The sequence below is a fragment of the Propithecus coquereli genome, unplaced genomic scaffold, assembly GCF_000956105.1.
Source record: "Propithecus coquereli isolate 6110/MARCELLA unplaced genomic scaffold, Pcoq_1.0 Scaffold80, whole genome shotgun sequence".
NCBI classification, from domain to species: Eukaryota; Metazoa; Chordata; class Mammalia; order Primates; family Indriidae; genus Propithecus; species Propithecus coquereli.
Genome location: NW_012154174.1, coordinates 2,473,980 through 2,499,523, shown reverse-complemented (window position 1 = coordinate 2,499,523; position 25,544 = coordinate 2,473,980). Strand labels below are relative to the sequence as shown.

The window sequence follows — 25,544 nt, the reverse complement described above, 5'->3', positions numbered from 1 at the left end:
CTCTAGACTTTAGTTTCCCTCTCTGCGGCATGAGGGCGGGACTCGCTGACCCACGAGGTCCCCCTGCCTCCCGGGGTCTGGTGACTGACAGCCAGGCCAGTGAGCCGAGGCAGCGGGGCCTGGGCAGCCAGCAGAGGGCAGCAGCGCCATGGCCGCTCACCTTACTCAGGGAGGGGTCTTCGCACCCCGTGAGACCTTCAGGAACAGCGCCATGCCCATTGGGGTGGGAGCAGCCTCTCTGAAAAACAAGCTGCTCAACTGAGCCCACTCCCTCCACCTCTGCCAGTGAAACCCCATCTCACAGGGCTTTCCCGGGGGTCTTCAGGGTGGGTCAGAGGAAGCCAATGGGGTAGCAGTACATGAGGCACTCTAGGGTCCCGGGGTTCAGCTTAGCTCACTCTGCCACACCTGTGCTGTGTGACCTTGAGCAAGGTCCTGCCCTCTCTGGGCCTCGACTTCCTCATCAGTGAAAGTAGGCTGCTGGAGCCAGTGACCCTTCTGAAATCTTGGGTTCAGGGGACTCAGTGACAAGAAGACACCCGCAGTGCCCAAGTATTTTCCCGGGCACTGTTTCCTTGGATCCTTATGAAGACCCTTCACAGTGGGCAGGGTCTCGCTCTGTCACCCAGGCTAGAGTGTAGTGGTGCCATCATAGCTCACTGCAACCTCACACTTGGGCTCAAGTGATCCTCCTGCTTCAGCCTCCCAAGTACCTGAAACCACAGGCACGTGCCACCACAACTGGCTAATTTTTTAATTTTTCGGTGGAGGTGGAGTCTTACTATATTGTCCAGTTTGGTCTTGAACTCCTGGCCTCAAACAGTTCCCCTGCCTCGGCCTCCCAAAGAGCTGGGATTACAGGCGTGAGCCACTGGCCCGGCTGATCACCATCCCATTTTATAAACAAGGCAACCAAGGGGAGCAGCTTACCCCAATTACCCCAACAGACATTCCCTGTTCCTCCGCCACCCCGCCCCCCACCCTTGGCCCTTGCAGCCTGCACACAGCACCAGGCCCTTCTTGCTCAATTTAGCTAGTATTTTTTTCAAAAACCAGAGCAACAGGACTAGCCACTATTGGCCAAACACGGGGACTTTTGCCTTCCTGCCCTGAACCAGGGCCTGAGGGTCCTCCATGCGGTAGGAAGTTATGGTCTTAACCCTCTGTGGGCTGAAAAAGCAGCCGTGTCGTGGAAAGAGCACAGACTTTTCACCCACACGGAAATCCCATCCTGGCTCTGTCACTGAAGAGCTTTGAGCTGTTACTCGACCTCAGTTTTCTCATCTGTGAAGCAGAGATAATAACAACACCCGCCTCGCGGTGCCGCTTCGAGAACCTGGCACTTTGGTGCGGCCACGGCATTTACGCTTCCCTCCCGCCTGGGAGCCGGCACTTCATTACAGTACCGCGGGTGAGCACCGCCGTTGCCCACGGACAGCAGCCTCACCGCCGCGCCGTCCACGCCGGCCATCTGTGCTCGCTGGCGCCCACCCCACGGCTCTCCTGCCAAAGAGGGAGGGCGCCAGAGTCCACATCTGAGGCCAGTGGCCTCTCCAGCCCAGAACCTTCCTCCTCACTCCAGAGAAATAATCGACAGGCCATAAAGAGTCAGGGACCTGGGTTTTTCTACTTGGCCAGTGAGACCGATAGGATGCCCCTGCCCTGGGGTGGCCCAGTGACTCTGGAACATGTGGAGGGACAAGTAGAGCCATGGGAAAGAGGCCCCGGGAGAGTGGACGATTTCTGTGCCAGGGGCTTCTGTTTGCAGCTCAGAAGCTGAGCAGACATCCTAACGTGACCGTGTCCTTTTTCCTCCCGGCCAGGCTCAGACATTAGCCCTGCACAGGGAACTCCCAGGAGGCGGCCTACGGGGAGGGCCCAGGGCGCCATTCCAAGAGTCGTGGTGGTCTTGGGAAAGGGGATCCGTTGGCTCCTCTCTGATTCAACCTGGGACACTCTCTGGGCCTCCAGTGCCTGTATGTAAATGAGGAGGTTTTCCCACCCATTTTAGCCCCAGCCCCTGTAACAAGCCCCTAAGATACCAAGCAGGTCATTACCTGCTGTTCTGGAGCTGTTCTGACAGCTCCAGGGGCCAGGCCGAACCCCTGGCAGCCCGAGGCCCCTCCGCCTCTAGAGCAGGTGGTCCCTGCGGGCTGTCTGAGAAGCACCAGCCCGCCACATCTGGGTGCTTCCTTCCCGCTCAGTCACGGCGGCCCCAGCTGCTTTCTAAACTCCATTTCCCAAGGTCCTTCCTTCCTAATAAGGAAAGCTTATTTTGCTGCTGTTAATGAGGAAGGCGGATGGGAGGGAGCAGATCTGGCAGTTTCAGGATACCTGGGAATGGTAGGGATGCAGTGAAGCCAGATGGGCATGGGCCTACAGAGCCACTGGGGGCCCTGGAGCACCCCGGGCCCACATTGCCCCCTTGGGGACTGACAGTCCTCCCAGTCCCCCGTCTCTCACCCCTTTAGCTCCTGCTTGTGAGATTCACTAGGAGACAGGTGGGACCTTGGGGCCCTGAGTGCTCCCCTGCTCTCGTGGAAGCTCCGGGTGTGGAGCCAGGCGTGGCGCTGCAGACAGACCCCAGGCCGAGCGCGGGAGTCCTGCAGTTTCCAGGCTGAAGTTCGAGGGGCCGCAGGGTGCTTGGCACGGAGCCGCACACTGAGCCGCATTGCGAGTGTCGGCCCCATGCAGGGAGCCTTAGCAGTCACTGGGCAGCTCTGACCCGAAGCTCCATGGGAAGCAGCGGGTTCTAAATCAGTGCTTCGTGCCAGGTGCAGATGCGGCCTCGGGAGGGGCGGGGCTAAGCCAGAGAGTCTGCATTTCTAACAGGCCCCCGTGGGATGCCGATGCCACTGGGAGTGGCAAGGGGCAGCGAGCGCCTCACAACAGTGGGTGCAGGAGCTCAGCGAGGGGTGGGGGCGGGGCGGGAGAATTCCTGGGGGCTCAGACTTGGAAGGGAGATTGAAGAGCCAGGCAGGTGGAACAGAGACCCTGGCCTGGGTCCATCCTAAAGATGGTGGAACGGCATCCCGACTTCTAGAACATGGCTGAATTTGAGCCCTTGAAAGCAGCAGGGTCTACGGGGTTGGAGTTGGGCCCATCACGAGAGTGGAAAATCCCTGAAGACAGAGACAGACATCCCAGGGCCTGGCACAGAAGAGGTGTTTAAAAGTGTTTGCTGAGCGACTGAACAAGACACGGTGCAATCCCAGCTCTGCCTTCGCCTGCCCACCTCACCTGCGTCACCTGCAAAACGGGCCTGTCCACCCACTCTGGGCTCGGCGGCTTTGTGAAGGCAGTGACTCACCCTGCCCTTCCTCCCCTCTTGCCGGCAGGTGGTCAGTCGGGTGGCAGCCCAGCAGGGGTTCGACCTGGACCTCGGCTACAGACTGCTGGCTGTGTGTGCTGCAAACCGAGACAAGTTCACTCCAAAGTCTGCCGGTAGGTGTCGTTGGGAGCTGCACGGGTGTCATCGGGAGGCGGGGCGGGGAGCCAGACCCTAAAGCAGAGCTGTCCTGCCAGCTGGTGCTTCCGTTCGTCTAGGATGGAAGCTCACCCACCAGGCTCTGGAGCCCACAGGTGGGGCGCCTCCCTGGGTCTCTCCCGGGGAGTGTGCTTGCCCCAGGGGGCACCTCAGGGCTGGCAGGGATCCCGAGGCACACCACACCCCAGCAGTAGGCACTGTGCTAAAAGCAGGGCATGACTGTCTCATTCCATCGCCACAGCGACCCCTTGGGCATAAGCACTGTGATCACCCCCATTTCACAGATGAGGAAACTGAGGCTCAGAGACGCTGGAGAGATTTCCCAAGGTCACACAGCTGCAAAGTGGCAGAGCTGGGATTTAAGCCCAGGCCTGTACTTCGGAGTCAGCATTTTTAACCTTTACACTCTACGGTAGTCATTCATTCATTTAAAAAAAGTTAGTTAAAATCAAACACAAAATTAAAATGAAAAAATGAATCAGTATATTCGGGATTCTTAAAAGCCTGCTCTGCATATATTCTCCATTGCAGCTTTGTCATGGCACGGGGCCTCCTCACTCCGTGTAAAACGGGGGCCACAAAGGCGCCAGGCAGCGTCCTGTCCCTGAGGGCTTCGAGCACATTAAAGATCCGGTTTTACGTTTGCCGCATCCCTACAGCCTTGCTTAGGCAGCAGGTGCCGTGCTAGCTTTCAGCCAGACAGACCTGTGACTCTCTAGTCCTGTCACTTGCTGAGTGTGTGGTCTCTGAGCCTCAGTTTATCTCCTTGGGAAGGCAGGAATGATAATGAGACCTGGTCTGCAGGGGTTCGCCGTAAGTTCCAGAAATACATAAAAAGCGCCTAGCACCTTGTCTGGGTATTGTTAACATTCTTTACTGAGTCAGAACAAGTAGTTGAAAAAGGGAAAAAAAAAACAGTTATTTCGTCTGTGTAACAATAAAACAGACACTTTCACTGAATTCGTCAATCAGTTCTTTGGAGTGTGTACAGAAACAGCCTTCATGAACGCCTTTAAAGGACATCTTGCGATGCGTTTCCGTGAATCTACTCAATTTATAATCTCTTGAACGCGGGTTTATGCTTCTTCCGGTGTACCTTTACGGCCCATGCACGTGGGTAATGCTGCAGTTACAGAGGGAAGTGTGACGGCCCCATTAGCCAATAGCTGCTCTGAAACTCTTGACATGCCAGCCTGTGTCAGGATATCGCTATTGTATTGAACTACTTCCAGAAAACGGTCTTGGAATCTTACCAGGGACATCTATTCCTGATGGAATCTGCAGTTTTAATAATAACTTAAGTCAATACAGTTTTGCCAAGGTAAAAATCATAACTTATCAAAGAAGCGTGTATCTCTCAAGTGTCTGTTCTGTGCTGCCCTGGCCGGGGCTGAGGTTATGAGGAGCAGCAATACAGAAAGGGTCCCGCCGCCATAAACGTACATTCTAGAGCAGGGGTGAGCAAACTTTTTCTGTAAAGGGCCCGACGGCATACATATAAGGCCTTGTGGGCTCTAGGAAAGCAACCATAGACAATACGTAAAGGAATGGCTATGGCAAGTTCCAATAAAACTTTATTTATGAAAACAAGTGATAGCCTGTAGTTTCTTGACTCCTGGTCGAGAGGGAGAGAAAAAACATCAATCAAATAATTGCAGGTGTGTATGTGTGTATGAGTGTGTGTAAGTTCAAGCCACGATAAGTGCCTTGAAGAAAAAGACAAGGGTGCCATGGGTGCGTTGGTGGGGGAAGACCACCCTGGGGTGGAGGAAGGCTTCCTTTAGACCCAGAGTTTGAGTAAGAGTAGGCGAAGAAAGGGAAGAGCTATCTCGCAGGTAAAGGGAGTAGCCTGTGCAAAGGTCCTGAGGTAGAAGGGGAGTGTGGCTTTTTGACAGAACTAAGAGAAAGGCAGTGGATATGGAGCCTAGAGGAAGGGGTTACATGGCAGAGCTGAGGCCCAGAGAAGTCAGCAGCAGCTGAACATGGAGGGCCTGTCTTGAAGGCAGTGGTCTTTGCCCTAAGAGTAATGGGAACATGGCTGTAGTTTCCTTTTATGAAGATTGTTCTAGCTGCAAAAGAACAGATTGCACAGGAGGTGGGGGACAGCCTGGATATAGGGTCCAGTTGGCAAATCACCGGGAGAGGGGGTGAGGAGGATGGTGGCTGGACCAGGAAGACAAGAGTGGAGTGGAGTGGAAAGAAGGGGATATTTAAAAGGCAAAACCACAGCAGAGAAAGCGTGGCCAGAGAGGTAGAAGGAAAACCCAGTGGAGGTGGAGAGGCTCAGGTCCCTATGTGGCCCCTCCCTCGGGGGTTGCTTAAGCCCCTGCCTTGCTAGCATGTGCTGGGTGTTCTCCTATGTTTTGTGGCAACGCCCAGCTTTGTGAGACACAGGGTACTATGTACATTAATGGATGAAGAAACTGAAGCTCAGAGAGGTCCCGTGACTTGCCTGAGGTCACCCAGCTCATAAGTGATGGAGCTGGAACTTGAACTCGTAGCCTCAGGGCTGCAGGCCGAGGGTTCTGCTTACTCCATCACAGCTGACTCTGGGGCTGGCCGGAGGCCTCTGTTCTCCTGGCCCAGGGTCTGGGAAGCCGCTCCGCTTCTGTTTGGGCTGGCCCTGCACGTTACTCTGGCGCCTCCAGCAAGGCCCTGGGTTCTGAGCTGCATTTGCAGCATTGCTTCTTCTCCCCAAACAAGGGATTTGTTCTTTCCTCCAGCTGCAGTTTATAGAGCCCTCTCCCATGCGTGTGTCTGTTAAGTTACATGACACTCCCCAGGCCTGCGAGATGAGCTCTCAGCATACCCCCTGCAGCCGAGAACACCGAGGCACAGCAGTGCCTGTGGCTTGGCCATCACTTGAATGTCCTTGCTAGGAGCCAGACCCTGTCAGCACCGACAGCTGTGGCTGACCGCCGTTCACAAGCTGTGCCTGCAGAAGTAGGGCCTCAGGGCTCTCAGGACCCCAGCAGGCCCTCTGCTTGGCTGTCTTCTGGAAAGGCAGGGGTCCAGACTGCGGGGGGAGGCTCCAGCTGCTGGTTTTATTTGAGGGGTGAAGGGCCTGCCAGGGGCAGGGAGAGAGGTGGAGGCCACAGGGAGCAGGGCTGTGACCCCGAGATCCAGAGGTGGCTCCAGCTGCCCACCTCTCAGAGCTGTGGTGAAGACAGCTTGGGGGCCTTCCTCACGGGCTGCCTGTGAGGACTGAATGACATCCCCAACCATGGGAGAGGAAGGGGCCAGTGGATACCTGGCGCACAGTGGGTGCCAAGTAGACATTGCCTTCCGGCCTTCTCTTCCCCAGCAGGGCTCCCTGCCTCCCTAAGGCCCCTTCTGCCCCAGGAGGCTGCTTCCCACTGGTCTCTACCCCCTGGGCTCTGTGGGTAGGTGAGTGACCCACAGGGACCCCGCCCCTGGGCCCAGCCTATTCCCAGCAAGGCCTCTGCAGTTCTAGAACTCACCCGCTTCCATGGCCACCCTGCGCTGCCTCTCCACCCTCCTGTCTTTCCCTGCCTGCCTGACTTGCTTGTGCAACTCCCTCCACCCCAGTCTCTCCCTCTCCTTTCCCTCTGAGGTCTCTGGTGTCTGCATGTCTGTCTGTCTGTCCCTCCCCTGCCTACTGCCCTTGTCCATCTCTACCTTCCCATGGCTTTCTCTGTATCTCAGACCCTGGGTAGTGTGGGGGGGTGTGGGAGGGTGTGCACGTCTATGTGTGGTATGTGTGGCTGTGTACGTGTGTGCATGTGTGGTAGTATGTGGCTATGTATGTGTATGTGTGGCTGTGTTTGCTGTGTGTATGTGGCTGTCGCCGCTGCCGCCCCGTCCCCCTGTCTCCCTAGTCGGGAGGCCAGGCCGGCCCGGATGAGATCATGCAGCCAGCGAGCTTGGAGCGGGGCTTTGTCAGGAGAGCTGGCGGTGAGCCGCCGTGGAGCAGGAGCGTGCGTGTGCGCGCGCGCGCGCGTGTCCGGGGAGAGCGCGGGAGGGAGCTCACGCAGCCACTGCAGCACCGCCAGGCAGGCGGCTCCACGCGGCCCAGCTGCCCAGCCCCCAGCTCTTTGTTCTGGTGCAGCCTTTAGCCTCAGTGCGCGCGCACCGGAGCACGCGCACGCGCGCAAGCAGGCCCCTCCTCCTCGCCAGGCTTCCTCCTCTACCTCAGTTCCGAAGGTCACCTGCCCAGCCTCTGCACCTTGGTGCTCCCCTGGTTGTCCCCAGAGCGGAGCATGCCCCCGCCCCCACCCGCAGCGCCAGCCCTCAGCGACTTGGCAGGCAGCAGTGACATGTCAGCGTCCTCAGCACCGAGCAGTCCCATACTTGCTGGAGACGTGGGAACCGGGCACCAGGCAGTCGCCATGTCGAGGTCCCCAAAAGCCCTCTGCATGCCTCAGTGACTGCCCAGGCTTGAAGAAATCTGTCTCCTCAGCTGACCCCGATGAGCAGCAGTAGCATGTTACAATAATAGGATAGGGAATGCGACCCAGGGCCCAGATAAGGGGAGGACCTGCCCCAAGTCCCAGGAGGCAGGAGCAGAAACAGGAGCGCCTGAGGGCCCCTGCCTCTCTGAGCACCCTTCCTGACCCCTGAGGTGGGTCAGTGATGGCTCTGGACCCTCATCCGGGTGCTGCTGGCAGTCAAATGTTGAGAGAGCAGCAGGTGCATGAGGGACCAGGGCTTCCGCAGGGCAGCCTGAGAGAGGCCTCCAGCAGGCGTTTGGAAAAGGGATGGTCGTGCTCTCGAGAGTGGTCAGGTCTGGAAAAGGCAGCCCCTGCCCGCACTGAGGAAGAGGCCAGCCTTCCTTAGGGATAAGTGGAGGGTGGTTGTTAGAGCGCAGAGACTGGCCACGGATATCTGAGGTCCAACTGCTTGGTGGTTTTTTAAAAATGCATATTAGTTTCAAACATTTGCTCCTTGGGAAATCTGCACTGTCCAGTCAAATACCTGGCATCCTTTGAATGGGAATCTCGGACCCGCATCCCCATGACTGGCTGGGCGGTAGCGGCTAACCTGTTGCAAAGGTGCTGTGCCCTCCCCCCTCTCTCCCTCTTGTTGTACACCCATCGCATTTCCCACGCTTGGAAACCAGCCCTGTGGACGGACGGACGTGTTTCTCACCTCACGTCTCAACACAGCAGCCTGAGCCCCAGGACCCAAGCAAAGAGGATCACTTGCTTTGTGTGCACACACATCTGCTCGGTCTGGTTTTCCTGATGTGCTGACAGTCCCCAGAGGAGCCTACAGCCGTGGGGAATGTCAGCAGATCACAGAAGGAGGACTAAGACATGCCCTAGGACCCCAGCCAGCCTGGGAGGTGAAGAATGAGGAATGTGTTGGGCCCTTGCCTTGCCCTCCCTGCCTGTGGCTTGTGGCTCATGGAGGAGAGGGGCGGGGGCGAGGCCGGGTACTTCACTAGAGCTCTCAATCCCAGGGGCTTCTATAGCAACCTGTGCAGTGGCCTCAGAGCTCAGACAATGACCCTGACCCCAACGGGCCTGGAGTGAGTGTCCCACCTTTGTCAGAAGCCAATCAGATCATTTCTACCTCTTCTACCCAGGACTCCTTAAGCCGGGGGAAGACAGGTTATAAGCCCACTGTTTCTCTGTCTTTGAAAGCAGGCCCCCTTGCTTCCTTCCACCTGGCTGAATGGGGGATTCTCAGAGCCCATGGTGGTGGGGACATTCCTGGTCTCTCTTGGTGGCGTGACTCCTATCTCCACCTTCATGCTTCCCCCCTGGCTGCTCTCCACCCGTCTCTGCCTCTGCCCGCCCCAGAGCATGCAGCCGTCTTCCCGTCACCAGGGAGGACAAATGGCCTCATTCAGGGACACCCTGCCAGAGCTGTCTCTCTAAGACAAAGCTGTGCGCAGCTCCGCGTGAAAAACGGCTCGTGGCCGCCCAGTGAGCAGGCGGGATTGGTGGGTGCAAATTGCAGGGGATTTGTTAACGGTGGCCGGCTCCCCAGAGACAGCAGGCGGGCGGGCCCTTGCCCTTGAAATACCAGGCCGCCTGGCAGGCTGGGGCACCTTTTCAAGGCCAGGGACAGACTTCCTCCTGGACACCGGCCTCCACCCCCACGTCTGAGCTCAGCAGAGCTGGGATGTGGGGGAGGGACTTGGCTTCCTTCCTCCTGCTGGGCTGTCTCCACTGCTCCAGGTCACTTCCCCCACGGAGGGCTCTGGCTTTCATCACTGGCCCCTGGGAACTGACTGCCATCAGATCTGTTTAGGGGGTGAAACCTGTTCACGCGCCCACCTCCTGCCAATTTAGTGCCGTGGGAGAGGCCAGTGGATCCCTTATCGGCATGCCCATTTGTACAGGAGGAAACTGAGGCTCTGAGAGAGAAGAGACAGACCCAGATCTCGTGGCTTCTCGTGCTGGAAGCAGGATTTGTTTCCAGGACGGTCAGATCTGGAGCACAGGGAACCACCCCCCTCTGAGTGACCCTGAGTGAGCCCAAGGAGTGGGTTGTTCTGGCCCAGTGGCCCTGGCTCTCCTCCCCTCCCCCAGCTCCCTGAGGGATGAGGCTGGGATCCGATGGCCTCCTCTGCTCTTGGAGAGAAGGGACGGTGGGAGGAGCCCACATAACAGGATTTGTGGACACAGTGTTCCCAGGCCAAGGAATTGGGGGAGGGGCGGCTGTGATGGTCTCTGGGGTGCCAGGAGAGAGCAGTCGGGAGGGGCCGTGCCACACCCAGAATGAGAGAGGGCAGATGTGGAAACAGCTTCCCGGCCCAGGAAAAGCAAGCTAAGTATTTCAATGGCTCCTCTATGGCATGAAAAACAAGGTCTCCAAAGAATTATTACTACGTGGAAATGCTTATGTCATGATATAAATTGTTAGAAGGGCAAAGAAGTGGTATATTCACTATGATCTCAGCCAGGTGCAAAAACAAAACGCACGTGTATGTAGGCACAGAAAACAGAAGGGAATATACCGCAATGCCAGCTTGTAAGTAATGGATCTATCTGGATGAGGATGCGTGTGACGCTTTGCTTTATCCCCCACATTTGCTGCAGGGGACACACGTATTCTGTTTTTAGGCAGAAGCTGCGATGGTTGTGGGTTTCTTCAGAGTTCGGTTGGGTTTGGCAGCGGTGGAGTGAGACGAGAGAGCTCTCTGGTCCTGGCTGGCTCAGCGGTTTCCCTGGCACAGCCCTCTCTGGTTCCCCAAGAGCCCCAGGGGACAGGCCTCTGCGTGTTGGGAGGCCACTCTCCCTGTCTCCCTCTCATCTGCAGGATTAGCTCATGCCTGCCTGCCCCCCCCACACACACACAGAACTGGGGTGTGCAGGGACACCCAGGGCCCAACCAGTGGGCATCTGCTCCCCAGGCCTGTCCAAAATGAGAGGGGAGCCAGGGGTAGACCTCTCTCGAAATGGTCCTGCTTCCCTCACCCAGACCCTCAGCAGCCCAAGTCCAGAGGCTCAGCGTGGAAGACACACACACACACACACACACACACACACACACACACACACACCATCACCCCATTGGGACAGGGATCTGCTAAGTGAGCGGGGGTGGGGTGTAAGGAGGGCTGTGGCAGGGGAGGCTGCTGGAGGCATTGCAACCAGGTGACGTGTGTCTGCGCCTGGGTCCCCCACACGCACACCCGCAGTGCAGATGCCAGTGCAAGTCATGGCTTTAGCAGGATCCCAGAGAACACCAGCAGAGAAGTGGGGAGTGACATGGGGAAGGGAAGGCAGTCAGTGAAAAGAGTGGGCACCCAGGGCTCAGTCCTGCGGGAACACTGGCAGCTAGAACATGCCCCTTCGCTGCCGAAGAGGCGAGGAGGAGGTGGAGGTATTTCCCTACCATCTTTCCACCGTTATCGGTTGAGGGCCGCTTGGGGTGGGGGTGGACGAACCCTCACACGACCTAGCTCTGCGTGAGGGCAGAAAATGCCCGGGTGGAGTCCCGGTGCACGCAGTAAGCGGAGGGTGCGTGTAGGAAGCGCCTGCAGCGCCCACAACAACAAGCCACTTTGCACGTGTCTGTCGTGGGCATCCCACCCTCATCATCGCTGCCACACCCCAGGCCCACTCGTATCACGATTGTATTCTTAGTACTTTTGAAAGGAAATTTGTATTGCTGCCATAAATGGTAGGCCACTCTCCCTTGCCCCATTCAGAAACTGCCAAGACAAAGACAATGGAAATCATGCCCTGTCTCTGAGGTCAGCCTCAGGTGCCTGCCCAATGGCTGGAGGCTGGGCCAGTTCTCTACCAGTTAAAAAGGGAGGTGAGGGGGTTTAGGAAAGGGTTAAAGGCCGGTGAGCACCAAACCGAAACCCTCCTCTTACAAATACATCTCAGAGAAGGGAAGACGGCTGATGTCACAATGGTTTATAGCACACTGGGACCCATGTTCCCCTAAGCCATCCTGTGGGCCGTGTTGCCTAGTCCACACTTGAGGATGCTCTAGGCAAAGAGCACAGTCCTGATGAGGGTCCCGGGGTCTGGGGTAGGCTGCACCTGCTCAGCATTCGTTTCTTCCTCAGTCTGATGCACCTGCACCGTTTCTTCTCCTTCATGGCTGCAGGAAGAATGATGAGGCCATGGGTGTGAGAATGCCTCTCGAAATAAAAAGTACTTAAACTGGAATTGTAAGGGCAAGGAATGATTAGCTTCTTGCACCGGGCCCGCCCCACGCTGAGCACAGGGCCTACGAACACACATACGTGCAGAACAGTCCCTGCTCTCGTGGTGTGAACTGAGTGAGTGCTCGCGCTCCGTGGGTGAGAGACGACAGCAGCCCTGCACACCGCACAGCCCTTCCCCCGCCTTCCACGTGCAGCCCCGTAAATCCCTAAGGCGGGCTCGTTCCCATGTTAAGATAGAAACTGAGGCTCTGAGAGGTAGGGCAGGGGTCTCAGCCGGTGCCGAAGTGGGACTGGAGCCCGGGCCAGGCCATCCCTGCTTCTCGGCAGGTCGCCAGGGAAGAGCCGGAACAGCATCTCTGCAGATGCAGGGCCGCAGGGTCGTCACCCTACAGGCACAGTGCCGCCTTTCTGAGCCTTCCCGCGTCTCCCTCCAGCTGCCCAACCCCGAGGTGCATGCAGGACAGAGATCCTACCAAAACACCCCCCACCCCACCGACCCAGGATGCCCTGAGGATGCCGTGGCATCTGAGAAGTTAATAAAGCCATCGGCAGCAATTAATTCTGCAGAGGAAAGAGCCAGGTAAGAGGATTAAGGAAGCCAGAGCTTTGGTTTTAAGATGGAGCTTAGCACTCTCACCCCCAGAGGAGGGATTTCAGGGGATTCGAGGGCGTGAGAGTGAAATGGAGCAGGGCCTTGGCAGAAGGTGGGGGTGGGGGGCTGTTGTGGAACTTTCTTAGCAAGCGTTGCAAGCCACAGCCTTGTAAATACCTTCTGGGTTAGACAGACAGACAGGCGTTAATGATGGTGTGGGTATCATCCGTCTTGCCTATTTAGATGGACAGGGCCAGGACAGGGCAGGGAAGGGCATCTGGATTAGGAAAAAAGCTAATTTCTAGCGCCTTTCAATCATGATACAGCCAACATTTGGTCAGCATTTTCTTTCTAATAGACACTGCATTGAGCATCCAGGAACTCACTTATGCCACGTGACCCAAGGTACTCACATCTACCCCCTTTTACAGGTGAGGAAACTTGAGATTTAGAAAGATTAAGTAATTTGACTGAGGCTACCTTGCCAAAAAGGGCAAAATTTGTGATGGGATTCAGACAAGAATATCCGCCCCCAAAGCCGTCAGTGGCCTCCTGCTGTCTATGAAGAGGTTAAAATGGAGCCTGGGACAGACATGTTGATGACTCAAGGGCTGTCAGGATCACCTGTGTTGCTTGCAGGGGGAGGTGTTACGCATTCGACAATGATTTGTCCTTCGTGGTAGGTTAAGCACTCTCCCATCTTTGAGCTCATTCAACAGTGACAGTCCCATAGATGATGAGTAGCAGAGAGCCTCAGTTTCAAATATTTTGTCCAGAAACCCTTCACTGCTTTACAGAGAAGAGCAGTGGGTGAAAGCATGGACTCTGGAGCAGCCTGCCTGAGTGTGCATCTCACCCAGCCCTCCACTCTCCAACTGTGTGACCTTGGGAGAGTCACTGAACCTCTCTGTGCCATGGTTTCTTCATTTGATAAAAAGAGGTCATAAAAATGCTTCCATCGTAGGCATTTAGTGAATTGACATATATACAGTGCTTAGAACAGGGCCTGATATAGCAAGTGCTGTGTATGTGTTCGCAATTTTATTCCAGTGTGTTGACATCCAGACTCTCTTGGGTTGACTTTCATACCTGGAGGTGGCACAGAACCCAGAGTCTGCAAAATATGGGACCTGTATGTGTAGATAGGGTCAAGGTAAATACCAGCCACGCCACCTCCAAGGGGGTAGCAGATGAGTGTGACCCCATTAATTTGGGCAGGGTTAACAATAGAGGTTTAAATGGGGTCTCCAAGACAGCAGAGGTTTAGACAGGGTTAAGAACACATCTCTCCCCCACCCCTCAAGAAGAGGAGGCTGAGAGCCCCGTGGGGGAGGCAGGGGGCCTGCCGGAGTGGAGAGGGGAGAACTGGCCAAGGGAGGTGGGACAGGGTTTGCAGCACCCTGTCTGTGTCCTGGGCAGGGGAAGTTTGAGGGCCTTTGTCTCAATCAAGTCTTCCTAGGAACCTTTCCTAAAGTTCTTTAAAGATTGGTAGGAGGAAGAGAAAGGAACATTTGAAGTATCTTATAATGCATAGAGCTTCACGTGAAGCCAGGCACTGCACTGGGTGTTTAATGAACCTCAGCACTGATCCTCACGACAACCCAAACCAACCCATTGCATGGATTGGGAGACTGACACTCAAAGAGGTTCACTCACTTGCCCAAAGTAGCTCGAATCCTTTGTGTAACGAGGCAAGGGATGAGTGGATATGTGGCTCTGGGTGGATGGATGTTTAGATCCTTGAGTCTAAAAAGAAAAAGAAAGAAAGAAGCAAGAGAGTGGGGAGGAGGGGCGTGGACCTGGGCCTGCCTCAAGTCCTGGGACGGTGCTCCTTCTCCTCCGCTCTCCCTGGGGTCAGATTCACTGTGAGTGTGCCCCTTGCCTGTCCCCAGGGCCCATCTGGCACGTGGGGGCAGGGAGGAAGGGCCAGGCCAACAGACCCCTGTCCTCTTGCCCATGTGAGCTGCCAGGCCAGCGTGCACAGCAGAGTGAAGGCGTGGGGGCACCTGCCCCTCCTCGCTTCCACCCTTTCAGAGGCCCTGGAGTCAGGGCCAACTAGCTTCTGGAATAGGGCTGGTCTCAGGACAGGTAGAGCCCAGGTCTGGAAACCACAGTGGGGGGCAGCCTAGGGCAGGGGTCCAAGCTCAGGCTTCAGGATCAGGCTGACGTGGGCTCCGCTCAGCTGCACCACTTCCTTGCTGTATGTGACTCTGGCCTCGTCTCCCAGTCTCTATAAGATGGCAGGCACTAACAACATAACACAAACCGTCATCTCGTAACGGCCCCACACACGACAGTTCTGATTATTAAGTCTTGCTTTGCAGTCCAGGCTCTGAAACCTCCCTGCTGTGTGACTCTGTGCAAATCACTTCACTTCTCTAAGCTTGGGGTCCCGCAGATCTAGAATCCGGGGCTCCTGGCTGGAGCAGCAGCAATTCTGTTTCCATGGCAACCCAGCAGTTTCTCAAGGGACCATCTGGATCGCGTCACCCTGGCAAGGTGCTGCCCAGGCAACCAGGTGTTTGTGTTTTGCAGTGGAAGCTCTGCAAGGTGGTAATTCCCCTCGCTGGGGACAGGGTGGTGGCCAGGCAGGTGGCTGGAGGGAAGTAGAGCCTCCCTGGCCGTGCCAGCTGCCTTTGCTATTGCTGGGCCCAGAGAGAAGCAGAACCCAAAGCTTTCCTTGAAGGGTTATTAACACATGCTTCATTATATTGCTAGGAACATTCTCTGGCTTGTTGGGGCTGGCCAGGTGGGAAACACTGCCTGGGGCTGGACTCCTGTAGGGAATTCCAAAGGACCTAGTCTCACCTGTTTGGGATGAAGACACACTATTGTCTTTGGCAGGAAACCGGAATTACTGGGGGGAAACATTAGGAGTTCGCCTTTCAGACAGGCACATAATTAGAATGATGGCAGAAACTCACTGCACAGGATAAGCTAAATCACCCCTTCCACGTGAGGGCATGAGTACCTGCTATGCGCAGACTGTGTGATTGGCACTTAGGTAACGCTAGAGGTGGTCTGTACTCCCAAGGAGCTCACAAAGACCCGGCAGGGACAGGCTTAAGAAAAAGGTGGTTTCAACAGACCCATGTTGCAGGGTGGGGAAGCAGAGAGTGGGGGATGGGGAAGCCCCTGGGGCCAGCCTTCCAGACCGGGTTGGAACGGTGAGGGACAGTCCAGGGAGAGCTGTCTGCCGTCACTCTCCATGGGTGAACCCCTGTCTCTTACAATGGCCCACAACGGAGAGCTCCTGTCCTCCTATTCCAGATGAGGAAACTGAGGTTCAGAGAGGTCGAGTCCCACACCTAGGGTTGCACAGCTGAGGGGAGGGGCTGGGCCAAGATCAGAACTGGGTGAATGCACCCCGGGGGGTGGGGTGCTGCCCTCCTGTGTGGGTTGTCCCAGGAGGCTCCAGCTGAGCAAACGGTGCTCGGTCTCTGTGTCCTTCTGACTCCTCTCTCTCTCCTCCCCACGCCTCTCTTTCACTCTCTCCCTACCTCCTGTCTCCTTCTCTCCCTCTCTCCCCTCATTTCCTTTGTCTGTCCCCTTGCCCCTTGGGACCGCAGCTCTGCTCTGTGCACCACTGGTCCTGCTGGCTGCTGCTCAGCTCTGCCCAGGAGCCACCCACCAACCACCTCTTGCTCCAGGCCACAGGGCCACTGTGCACAGGCTCAGTGTCCAAGGGCACAGTGCCCTGGCCCAACCCCGGGCTGTGCCCTCAGAAAGGCCTGCTGCTGTTCAGCCCACCCCACCGAGCCCCTCAGACGAGACACATATTGCCGTTTCCTCCAGGCTCCATGTGGTCTCGAGCCCACTCTCAGATGTGCGCCCCAGATGTTTAGAATCACTTCCCCCCAATTAAGCGTCTGCCAGGAGGCGAGGGGCCGCCTATGTGCAGGGCCCACGTCTGCGAAAGGGGCTTGGAAGGGAGAAAGTGGGAATTCGCCCTCCCCAAGCGGGAAAGCGGTGCACCTCGAGCTCCCCGGGGTGCCAGCGCTGTGCATTGTGGTGGCGGTGCCCGTGCGCTTGCTTGTGTGCTTGTGTGGCACTGCTGGAAGCACGGGCGCCTCCGTGGCGTTCAGGGACAGCTTCTCGTGCCCACCCCCTGGGGACACAGCCTCTGTGTCTGGTTCTCCTCCCACTCCACATGGAAAGAGAACGGTGGGAGGAGAAAAACAAAAGAGGAGAAAGTCTGCCCCTCTAAAGAAGGAAGGAATGAGGATGCCAAGGTGGCCCCATGGGTCAAGGGTCAAGTTCCAAGTTCCTCCAAGTGCACTGGTGCCCAGATTGGGTCAAGGCTAGATTTCAGGGTTCTGGTCCCGGGCCTCCTCCTTGGGTGGAAGGGGTCACTGTGGCTCAGTGTCAGACGCACATGTCCACACAGCCAGGCAGGTGACGCAAAGACGGCATCTCAGCTGAAGATAAAGAAGTGGGTCAGGGGACCAGAACACCTAACCCCCACAATGGGGGCAGCCACAGTGCAGGCCGCCCCAGGATTGCCAGCGCTCCTGATTCTGCAGGAAATCTGATGTTTTTCATGCTGTCAGCTGCCTGTTCTTTCCGACCCTGTGCCGATCCAGCGTGGCTGAGGGCTGGCTCTCGGGTGCACAGTGCAGGCATTGGACTGCAATCATTTGGGGAACCAGGTGGGGACAGATGGACCCGAAGCTGATGGGAGGAGGAGGGTGAGTCTGTGGGGCACTTAGTGAAGGTCAGCTGCCCTGGGCTGGCCTCCTGCTCTCCTGCTTTTGAGCTGTGTGACGTTAGGGGACTGACCTAACCTCTCTGACCCTCAGCTATTGCAGCAGGAAATGGGGCTAACCATACTCCCCTCCCAGGGTCGTTTGTGTTGAGGATTAAATGGGATGATATAGGGGAAAGCTGTGCCCTGTGTGTAGTGAAAACTCAGTATCTGTTTGCCACATTCCAGTGACGGAGACAGAATAGGTGGGTGGATAGTACGCTCCCCGCTCCCCCCAAAATCATTTATGGGAGGAAGAAGGCTGGGCTGGGAAGGAGGTTACTGTGTGTTGGGCAAGAAAGGGGAAGCAGGAGGACAGTGCCTTTTTGGAGGTCACGAGGTTGTATTAAGTCATAATATACATTGTAAGTGTTGGTAGCAGTGTTGTGTTGCTGTTACTGTCACTCTCCGACATGAACATCAAGAGTGCAGAGGGCTTTTCGGGATCACCTGGCCAATCCTCTGTTTTTATCTGAGAAGAGACTGGCACAAAGAGAAGGTGCAATCTTCCCAGGACCCTTCATCGTACTAGGGGTGGGGCTGGCATGATACGGTGCTTGTCACCGATGTGCTGACCGTGACGGCCAGTACTGTTACTCCTACTGCTGCCGTTGCTATTACTAGCAATCAGTTAAGAAGTTAACGTTTATCGAGTCCTTACCATGTTGCAGGTGCTGGGCAAAACGTGGCACTTACATCCTTTCTTTTCATCTTTACGAAGATACTAAGAAGCAGCTGAGGCTCAGGGAGGTCAGTTACTCGCTCCAGGCCACCCAGCTAGCCAGTGGCAGGGCTCGCAAGCAGACCTGGCACACCTGGGCTCAGTCAGACTTGCCTCCCAGGAGGAAGGAGGCCGGGCAAAGCCCAGGCGTGTGGAGCTGAGAGGTGCCTTGGGAGCAGAGCAGCCGCCCTTGGGGAGGGATCTCAGCACCTCCGTCCTGCCTTCCTTCGTGAGACCTGAAATTCCGCCGTTGAACTGATTTTCTTTGGATGAGAATACTTGTCTCTTTGTTAGTTAGCCTCGTTCATTCACTGTGTCACTTGGCCGTAGCAGGATGAGGGGCAGTGGAGCCAGGTCCCAGCCTCAGGCAGTTCCGGCTCTCTTGGCAAGCTGGTGTCCCCGGGCCTGGCCCTTCACCTCCCAGTGGTGAGATCTTGTATCTGATTCTCCCAGCTCAGGGCCTGGCAAAGAGTGGCCCCCTCCTGCCCTTCCGTCAGCGAGGTAAGTAGGCAGAGGCGGGGCATGTCTGCCCTGCTGCCTCATTCCAGCCCCCCGTGACTCCAAGGGGACCCTGGCAAAACCTGAGGTACAGTACCTCTTGCAGATGAGGTGTCCAGGTCACCGATGGCAGGAAACTAACGTAGTATCTGGAAAAGGCTCAGAAGTTAGAGTTGGGAGGTTATTCAGCCCTTCATTCAGCAAGCATTTATTGAGCATCACTGTGTCCCAGGCCCGGTGCTGGGCACCTGGACAGAGTGAGTGAGGTGGGCATCGTCCTTGCCCTCCAGGAGCTTAAAGCATGGTGGGGAGGACAGACTCTGCAAAGAAACAACCTCTGTGACAATGATGGCATCATCATCAGGATGTTTCGACGAAGGGTGGTGGAGGGACATCGAACCTGGGAGCTGAGGGAAGGCTTTCCCAAGGAAATGACCCTTGCTGGGAGGCTCCAAAGGACAAAACTTCCCAAAAAGGAGGGTGATGAAGGGTGTTCTAGGCAGAGGGAAGAGCACATGCAAAGGCCCCAGGTGCAGAAGGAAGGTGGGTTCAAATCCCCTGTCTAATTCTGACTTGGTCCCTCTGCAAGATGCATCACTCTGAGCCTCTGTTTCCTCATCTGTAGAATGGGAATAGTGCCACCTGTCCCCGGGGTTCCAAGCATCCAAGAGGTTAAGGGGTTTGAAGGTGCCTAGTGCTGGTTCCGTGAATGCCTGGGGAATCTGGAGGCTGCCTTTTGGCTCCTGGCTTCCAACCACCCCCGACACCGAGGCCTCTGTCAGTACTGGTTGTTCCTCAGTGCAATTAGATAATTAGGCCAAATTCAATTACACAGTACACTCCCAGGTCTGTCTGGCCCTCTCGCTGGGGGTGCAGCAGGAGCACTGGCTTGGTTCCCAGGGCTGTGCCTTCCTACCAGGCTTCCCAGAACACTGCCTGCATCACAGTGGGGAAACTGAGGCAGGGGAGAGGCAGCATTGCTTGGCCCTCGTCTTAGTCTATCCGGGCTGCTGTAAGAAAATACTGGATAATTTATAAACAACAGAAATGTATTGCTCCCAGTTCTGGAGGCAAGATCAAGGCACCGGAAGATTCAGTGTCTGGTGAGGGCTTGTTCCTCGTAGATGGCACTTTTTGCTGTGTCCTCCTATGGCAGAAGGGGCAACAGGGCTTCCTCATGACCTTTGTAATCTTTTACTAATCTCATTTATGAGGGTGGAACCCTCATGATCTAATCAATCACCTCCCAAAGGTCCCACCTCTTAATACCATCACACCGGGTATTAGAGTTCAACACGTAAATTTTGGAGGGGCACAAACATTCAGACCATAGCCCAAACCAGGCTGCTGCCCTCCCTTTCAAATTCATCGGGGGATCCTGTCTCTTCATCCCCTGGAAAAGCCTAAATATTGGTGGATGGGTGGGAATGGGAAGTTCAGCTTCCCTGCCATCCCTGATTTTGTAGCAGTTTTCCCTCCCAGATGCAGGCTGGCAGCCAGCTGTTGCCCAACATTTTGATTGGCACGTGAGTCTTTGGGGAGAACAGGGTCTCCAGTTAAGTTGGGCAATCCAGGGTTTACATATGCCTTTAAGGGACTCACCAGGGGCATCAGACGGAGCAGCCCAGGCCAAGAGCAATGGATGGGCCCCCCGGGAGACCACGCATAGTACTTCCAGGGACCACGTCATTCAAGGCCTTGAATGCCAATCTAGGGGGCTTGAACTTGAACTTGATCCTGACAGCACTGGGGAGCCATGGAAGGTTTTAGACAAGAGAGTGATATGATCAGATTTGCCTTTTAGAAAATCTCAGCAGGTAGAGGAGGGACCGGGGGCCAGAGGCAGACAAAACAGTTTGCAGGCTGATACAGTTAGTTGGTAGGACACGAGTCTGCTGAGTTGGAAGTGTGCCGTGTGTGGAGGGAGCAGAACGGGTGGTGACACCCCAGCAATGCCTCTTGTCCTTGCCCTGCCCTAGGCTGCCCATGGGGTGGGCCTCAGAAGCTCAATTGGTGAGGTGAGTTGTTTTATTGGATTTATTTAATTACAAAATGATAGTGACTCTATGGGATTTTTCTTCTAATTACAAAAATAGGTACTACTTGTAGGACAATCAAGGAATATAGAAAATTATAAAGAAAGTAAAGAAAAGCTGAAATTCCACCACCGTGAGATAATAACTGTGAATATCCATTAGTCATTCAACATCTGTTTGTGGAGCACTTATTGTATATCAGGTAAAAAACCACTGGAGATACAGCAGTAAACAAAATAGACAAAATCCCTGCCTTTATGGAGCTCACGGTCTACCAAAAACTATACACTTCTAGATAAACTGCAAATAAATACACGAGAATGGAAGCACAGTGGGCCTGTATTCTGGAGCCAGCTTCCCCACCGTAACAGGATTGTGGACATCGTGGGGCTCTTGCCCGGCCCACCTGTGTCAGTCTGCTCTGGCCTTTACAGGGAATTAGCAGGGGTCAGCTCACTAGTGACACTTCCTTTGGGGGCCTGCCCAGCCAGATGTGGGGAGGTCGATGCCCCCAGAAGCAAAGAAAGGTATAGCATCTGCACTAGTTATCTTCACTGGGTGGAAAAACTGGGGCCCAGAAAGGGACAGTAACCTGCACTTGGGCACACAGCAAGCCCCCACGCCTCTCTCCAGGCAGCATCCATGTCAGTGCAGGACTTGGGTCCAGGCCGGGGAGCGTGCTGTTCTGCGAGCTCAGCTCCGCAGATCCTGATTTCAACATCAGGCCTCCCACTCATTGCCCAGCCCTGGCGGCCACCTTTGGATTTCCCCCAGACAGACATTCCTACATGGCCTGTCTGCTCATGTCCAGAGCCCCCGGAGGTGGGGGACACCTGGAACCACACTGGGGAGTGAAGGAAGCTGCTGGATCCCTTGGGCTGCCTTGGGCCAGGGACAAAGGGCCAGAAGGGAGCAGGCACCTGGGAGAACCTCCTCTCACAGTGGCTGGTCAGGAGGGAGGGAGGGAAGGCAGCACAGGTAACGAAGGATTCCTGGCAAGCTTTCGTGGGCTGGGGAGGTTCCTAAAACTGCTGTATTGCTGCCCAGAACACGCCGAGGTGCTTGGGCATGCTTCTCAACCACCTCTCCTCTCCTTTTACCTGTCCTGGCACCCCAAAGCAGGAAGGGCCTCAGAAGCCATAGGGCTCCCAGTGTGGGATCCCCTCTGCAATCCTCCACCCTCAGCTTACACGCCTCGGGTGACAAGGTGCTCATTGCCATCCCTGGGCAGCCCCGACTGTCAGAAACTCTTTCCTTCTTTTGAGCCTAAATCAAATGCCCCCACCCATCTTCATGATGCATGTGAATCCCATACTATACTGGGGAAAAGAGGTGATGGATGAACAAGAGCCCATAAGAAAAGCATATATGTCTAGCACTTTACAGTTTGGAGAGCATGCCCGTGACACTACAGTTGGCAAGCATACAGCACCGGGAGAGAAAGCTTGTGGCCCTGGGACAAGCCAGGAGTCCTGGGTTCTACCGCTGGCTCTACCATTAATTTGCTATGTGACTGGAGGCAGCCCCCCTCCCTCTCTGAGCCTCAGTTTTTCCATTCGAAAGGGGATACAGGGGCCTCTTTACTCCAGTGCCCAATGAGTTGGTGATTCAAATGGGCACGTAGAGGCTCTGTGGGGAAAAGGACTGGACATAACAGGCCACACAAGATTTGGGGGCACACTAACTCAGACGTCGCTGGGGCAGCCTGCATTGCAGCCGTGTCTGGTCCTGCAGCCCGGGCCAGAGTGTGTGAGTGGCCTCACGTGCTTTCCTGGGACGAGCCTCACTTTCTTCCACTGCAAAGTGGATGGCGTCCTCCCCGCTGCCTTGGGAGCCTTTGTCTGGGAAGCGTCAGAGTGGAATTCGGCTGCCCCAGCCCAGACAGGGAGGTGTGCAGCACAGCCAAGCAGGCAGGCAGACAGACAGCTCCAGCGGGAAGGGAAATTGCATTTCCAACTGCAGGGAGCTTATGTCAGTCCAACCCTGGAGCCATCCGGAAGCCCCCTGTCAAAGCTGTGTCCTGGGAGAAGCAATAAAACCCCAGGACTGCTGAGGCACGGACATTTGAGCTGCTTTTGCCGTCCCTTCCCTTCAAAGGCGACTCCAGAAATCAATGGGAAGAGATTCATTAGAGGCCTGGGTGGCGTGCTCCCCACCACTTTCGGCAGCCCCTTTGTTAACCAGCCCCAGCTTCCTGTCTGGACAGGCCACCTCCCCCTGAGAAACAACCACGTTCTTCGAGGCGGCAGGTCGAGGACCTCATCTCCGGGCCACCACACACCCTCAGAGGCTGTGACTATTCACCGCGCATTCATTCATTTCTGGATTCACTCATTCATTCAGGCAGCTGGTCCGCATTTCATTCACACAGCAAATATTTATCAAGCATCTGCCTGGCATATTTTAGACACTGTCAATACGATATGTACAAAGCAGACACAAGTCCCGGGTGACGTGGAGCTTGCCTTTAGTGAGGGAGCCAGCGTTAAGCAAGATAAATAATTGAAATACACCGGTCGTAAATGCTGAGGAGGTAGCGAAGTCAGGAAAGAGTTGTAGGATGCGTCTGCCGGGGGCTGCAGTTGTGGTCAGCGTGGCCGAGGAAAGCTTCCCTGCGAAGGTGGCCCCCGAGGGAAAGCCCGCAGGTGCGCTTGGGAGCCGGGCTGGACGTGTGTCCGGTGCAGCCAGAAGGGCAGTGAGGTTGGAGCAGAGAAACCGAGGGGACTAGACACAAACGAGGTGAGAGAGAGGACGGGGCTGGGTCATGTGGAGACTCGTGGCCGTGAGGACTTGGGTGTTACGTTGACTGAGCCAGAGCATCTGGAGGAAGGGTCTTACACAGAGGAGTGAGGTTCTGCGGCTTAGGTTTTAACAGGATTGTCTGTTACTTCGCTAAACCTGCCACAGCAAAGCGCCACAAAGCGGGTGGCTTAAACAGTAGACAGGGACTGTCTCATGGAGACCAAAAGACCGAGACGAAGTATCAGCAGGGCGAGCTCCCTCTGAAGGCATTAGGGGAGGGACCTCTCTCCTAGCTTCTGGTGGCTCCTTGGCCTGTGGCAGCGTCGTTACTCCAGTGTTCACAGGGCTCTCCCCCAGCATGCTTGAGTGCCTCTGTGTCCAAATTTCTCTTTTTGTAAGGACACTAGTTACATTGCATGAGGGCCCACGCCAATGACCTCATCTTAACTTGATCGCCTGCAAAGGCCTGATTTCCAAATAAGGTCACATAGGACTTCAGCATCTTTTGCGGGGGACACAATTCACCCACTGTGTCACCCACTGTGGCTTCCCTCCCTATTGAGATTTATCGGTGTTATCTCCTTTGGTCTTCCCTAGCACCTGGTGTTAGTGGTCTCATCCTCATTCTCGTGTTACCAAGGGAGAGGTGGAGGCACAGAAAGCCTAATTGGCTTGTCGGGGCCACCAGCTAGTCAGTACTTGTTTCCTGAGCCTCAGCCTCCAAATCCAGGCACCTGTCCTCCTCCACAGCCACTCAGTTAGCCCGGAGGTATGGCCAGTGCCTTCCTGTCGACACTGCAATCCTGGGGCAGCCCTCACCCCTGCCTGCAGCCTCTCTGCTCACAAGGTGCCCTGGCGATGCCAAGGTGTCCCCATAGTTTACAGCCTGGGGCATGGCCTCCTTCCCAGCTGAGCGGGTAGGTAGTCGGCTGCTCCCAAACTGAAACCTCCTAATGACCATTATGTGTCTGGTTCATGGGTTCGTTCCCCGCAAGAATCCTCCCTTCTCCGTCAGCCTGGCAGGAGGCCTTCCTGGATGGCCACTAACCCTCCAATCGTAGGGCTTGTTGGAGGTGCTGAGTGGAGGTGTGGGGTAGGAGTTGGTGTTGTTTTCAGCATGAAATGATTATCGGGTTTGGGTAGAAGCCAAATGCAGACTTCTGAGAATGCAGCGTAGGTCCAGGATGAGCCACCCTGCTGGGGAGAAGACCTAGAAAGGGGAGTGGGGTACAGTGGCAGGAGGTTGACAAGCATGGAGGTCTCATTCTGCACCATGTCCCCAATCTTCCCCTCAGGGGAGCCCTGGCCAACTGAAAATGTCAAGTGGATGCTCACAAATGCACAAATGCTAGACTTTGAAAAGAAACACGCAACGGAAGAAATTATTTCAGTATATATAATGTGGTGTGTGGGGAAGGTTAAAAACCAGTAGAGGGACACAGGTTCTCATCCTGACTCTCACTGGCTGTGTGCCTTGAGAGTCACCCTCCTTCTCTGGATCTTAGAGTCCCACCTTGGGAACATAATGTGATGATTATCAGTGCAGACTTTGGAGCCAGATTGCCACGGAGTTTAAACCATTCAGCAAGTTGTCTAAACCTCTCTGTGCCTCAGTTTTATCCTCTGTGCCATGGAAATAATAATCAGGCCCTATCCAAGAGGGCTGTTGGTGAGAGATGGTGAGCGTGTGCTGGGAGGTGCCTGGAACGTGCCTGGCAACTAACAAGGAGTCGGAACCACAAACTCCGTGTTAATACCAGGAGAGGAGAGGCTGGGGTCCCAGCTCTGTGTCCCCACGTGTGGGAAGGGTCTCAAGGCCTGTTGGGGACACCTGCATTGGCCCAGAGCTGAATGTCAACTGTGTCTTTGGTCTTCAAGACTGCAAGTGAAGACTGGTGGGGGTTGACAAGGGCAAAGGAGGAAGGGAGAGGGGACAGGAATAGTGTCATCAAGACACCTGGGAGCCCTGACTCCTCAGAGATGGGCAGAAGCCCCAGAGGTGACTCATGCCCACTGCTGCTGTGGGAGCCTTCCTTGGGCAACTTAGCCACTGTGTGACAGTTGCCCCCAGCACGTGTACATTCATTTGTTGAATGCCCACTCTGCCCTGTGCTCCCCTCCACGTGTC

At 55.6% G+C, this 25,544-nt stretch overlaps 1 protein-coding gene across 1 annotated transcript in view; it reads left to right on the top strand.

Moving 5' to 3' along the window:
* ZMIZ1 (zinc finger, MIZ-type containing 1) overlaps nt 1-25,544 on the top strand; it is a 182,575-nt gene that overhangs the window by 87,120 nt on the left and 69,911 nt on the right. The window contains exon 6 of the mRNA XM_012663351.1: nt 3,339-3,444. Coding sequence (XP_012518805.1) covers nt 3,339-3,444 — 106 coding nt within the window. The remainder of the gene's footprint in view (nt 1-3,338; nt 3,445-25,544) is intronic.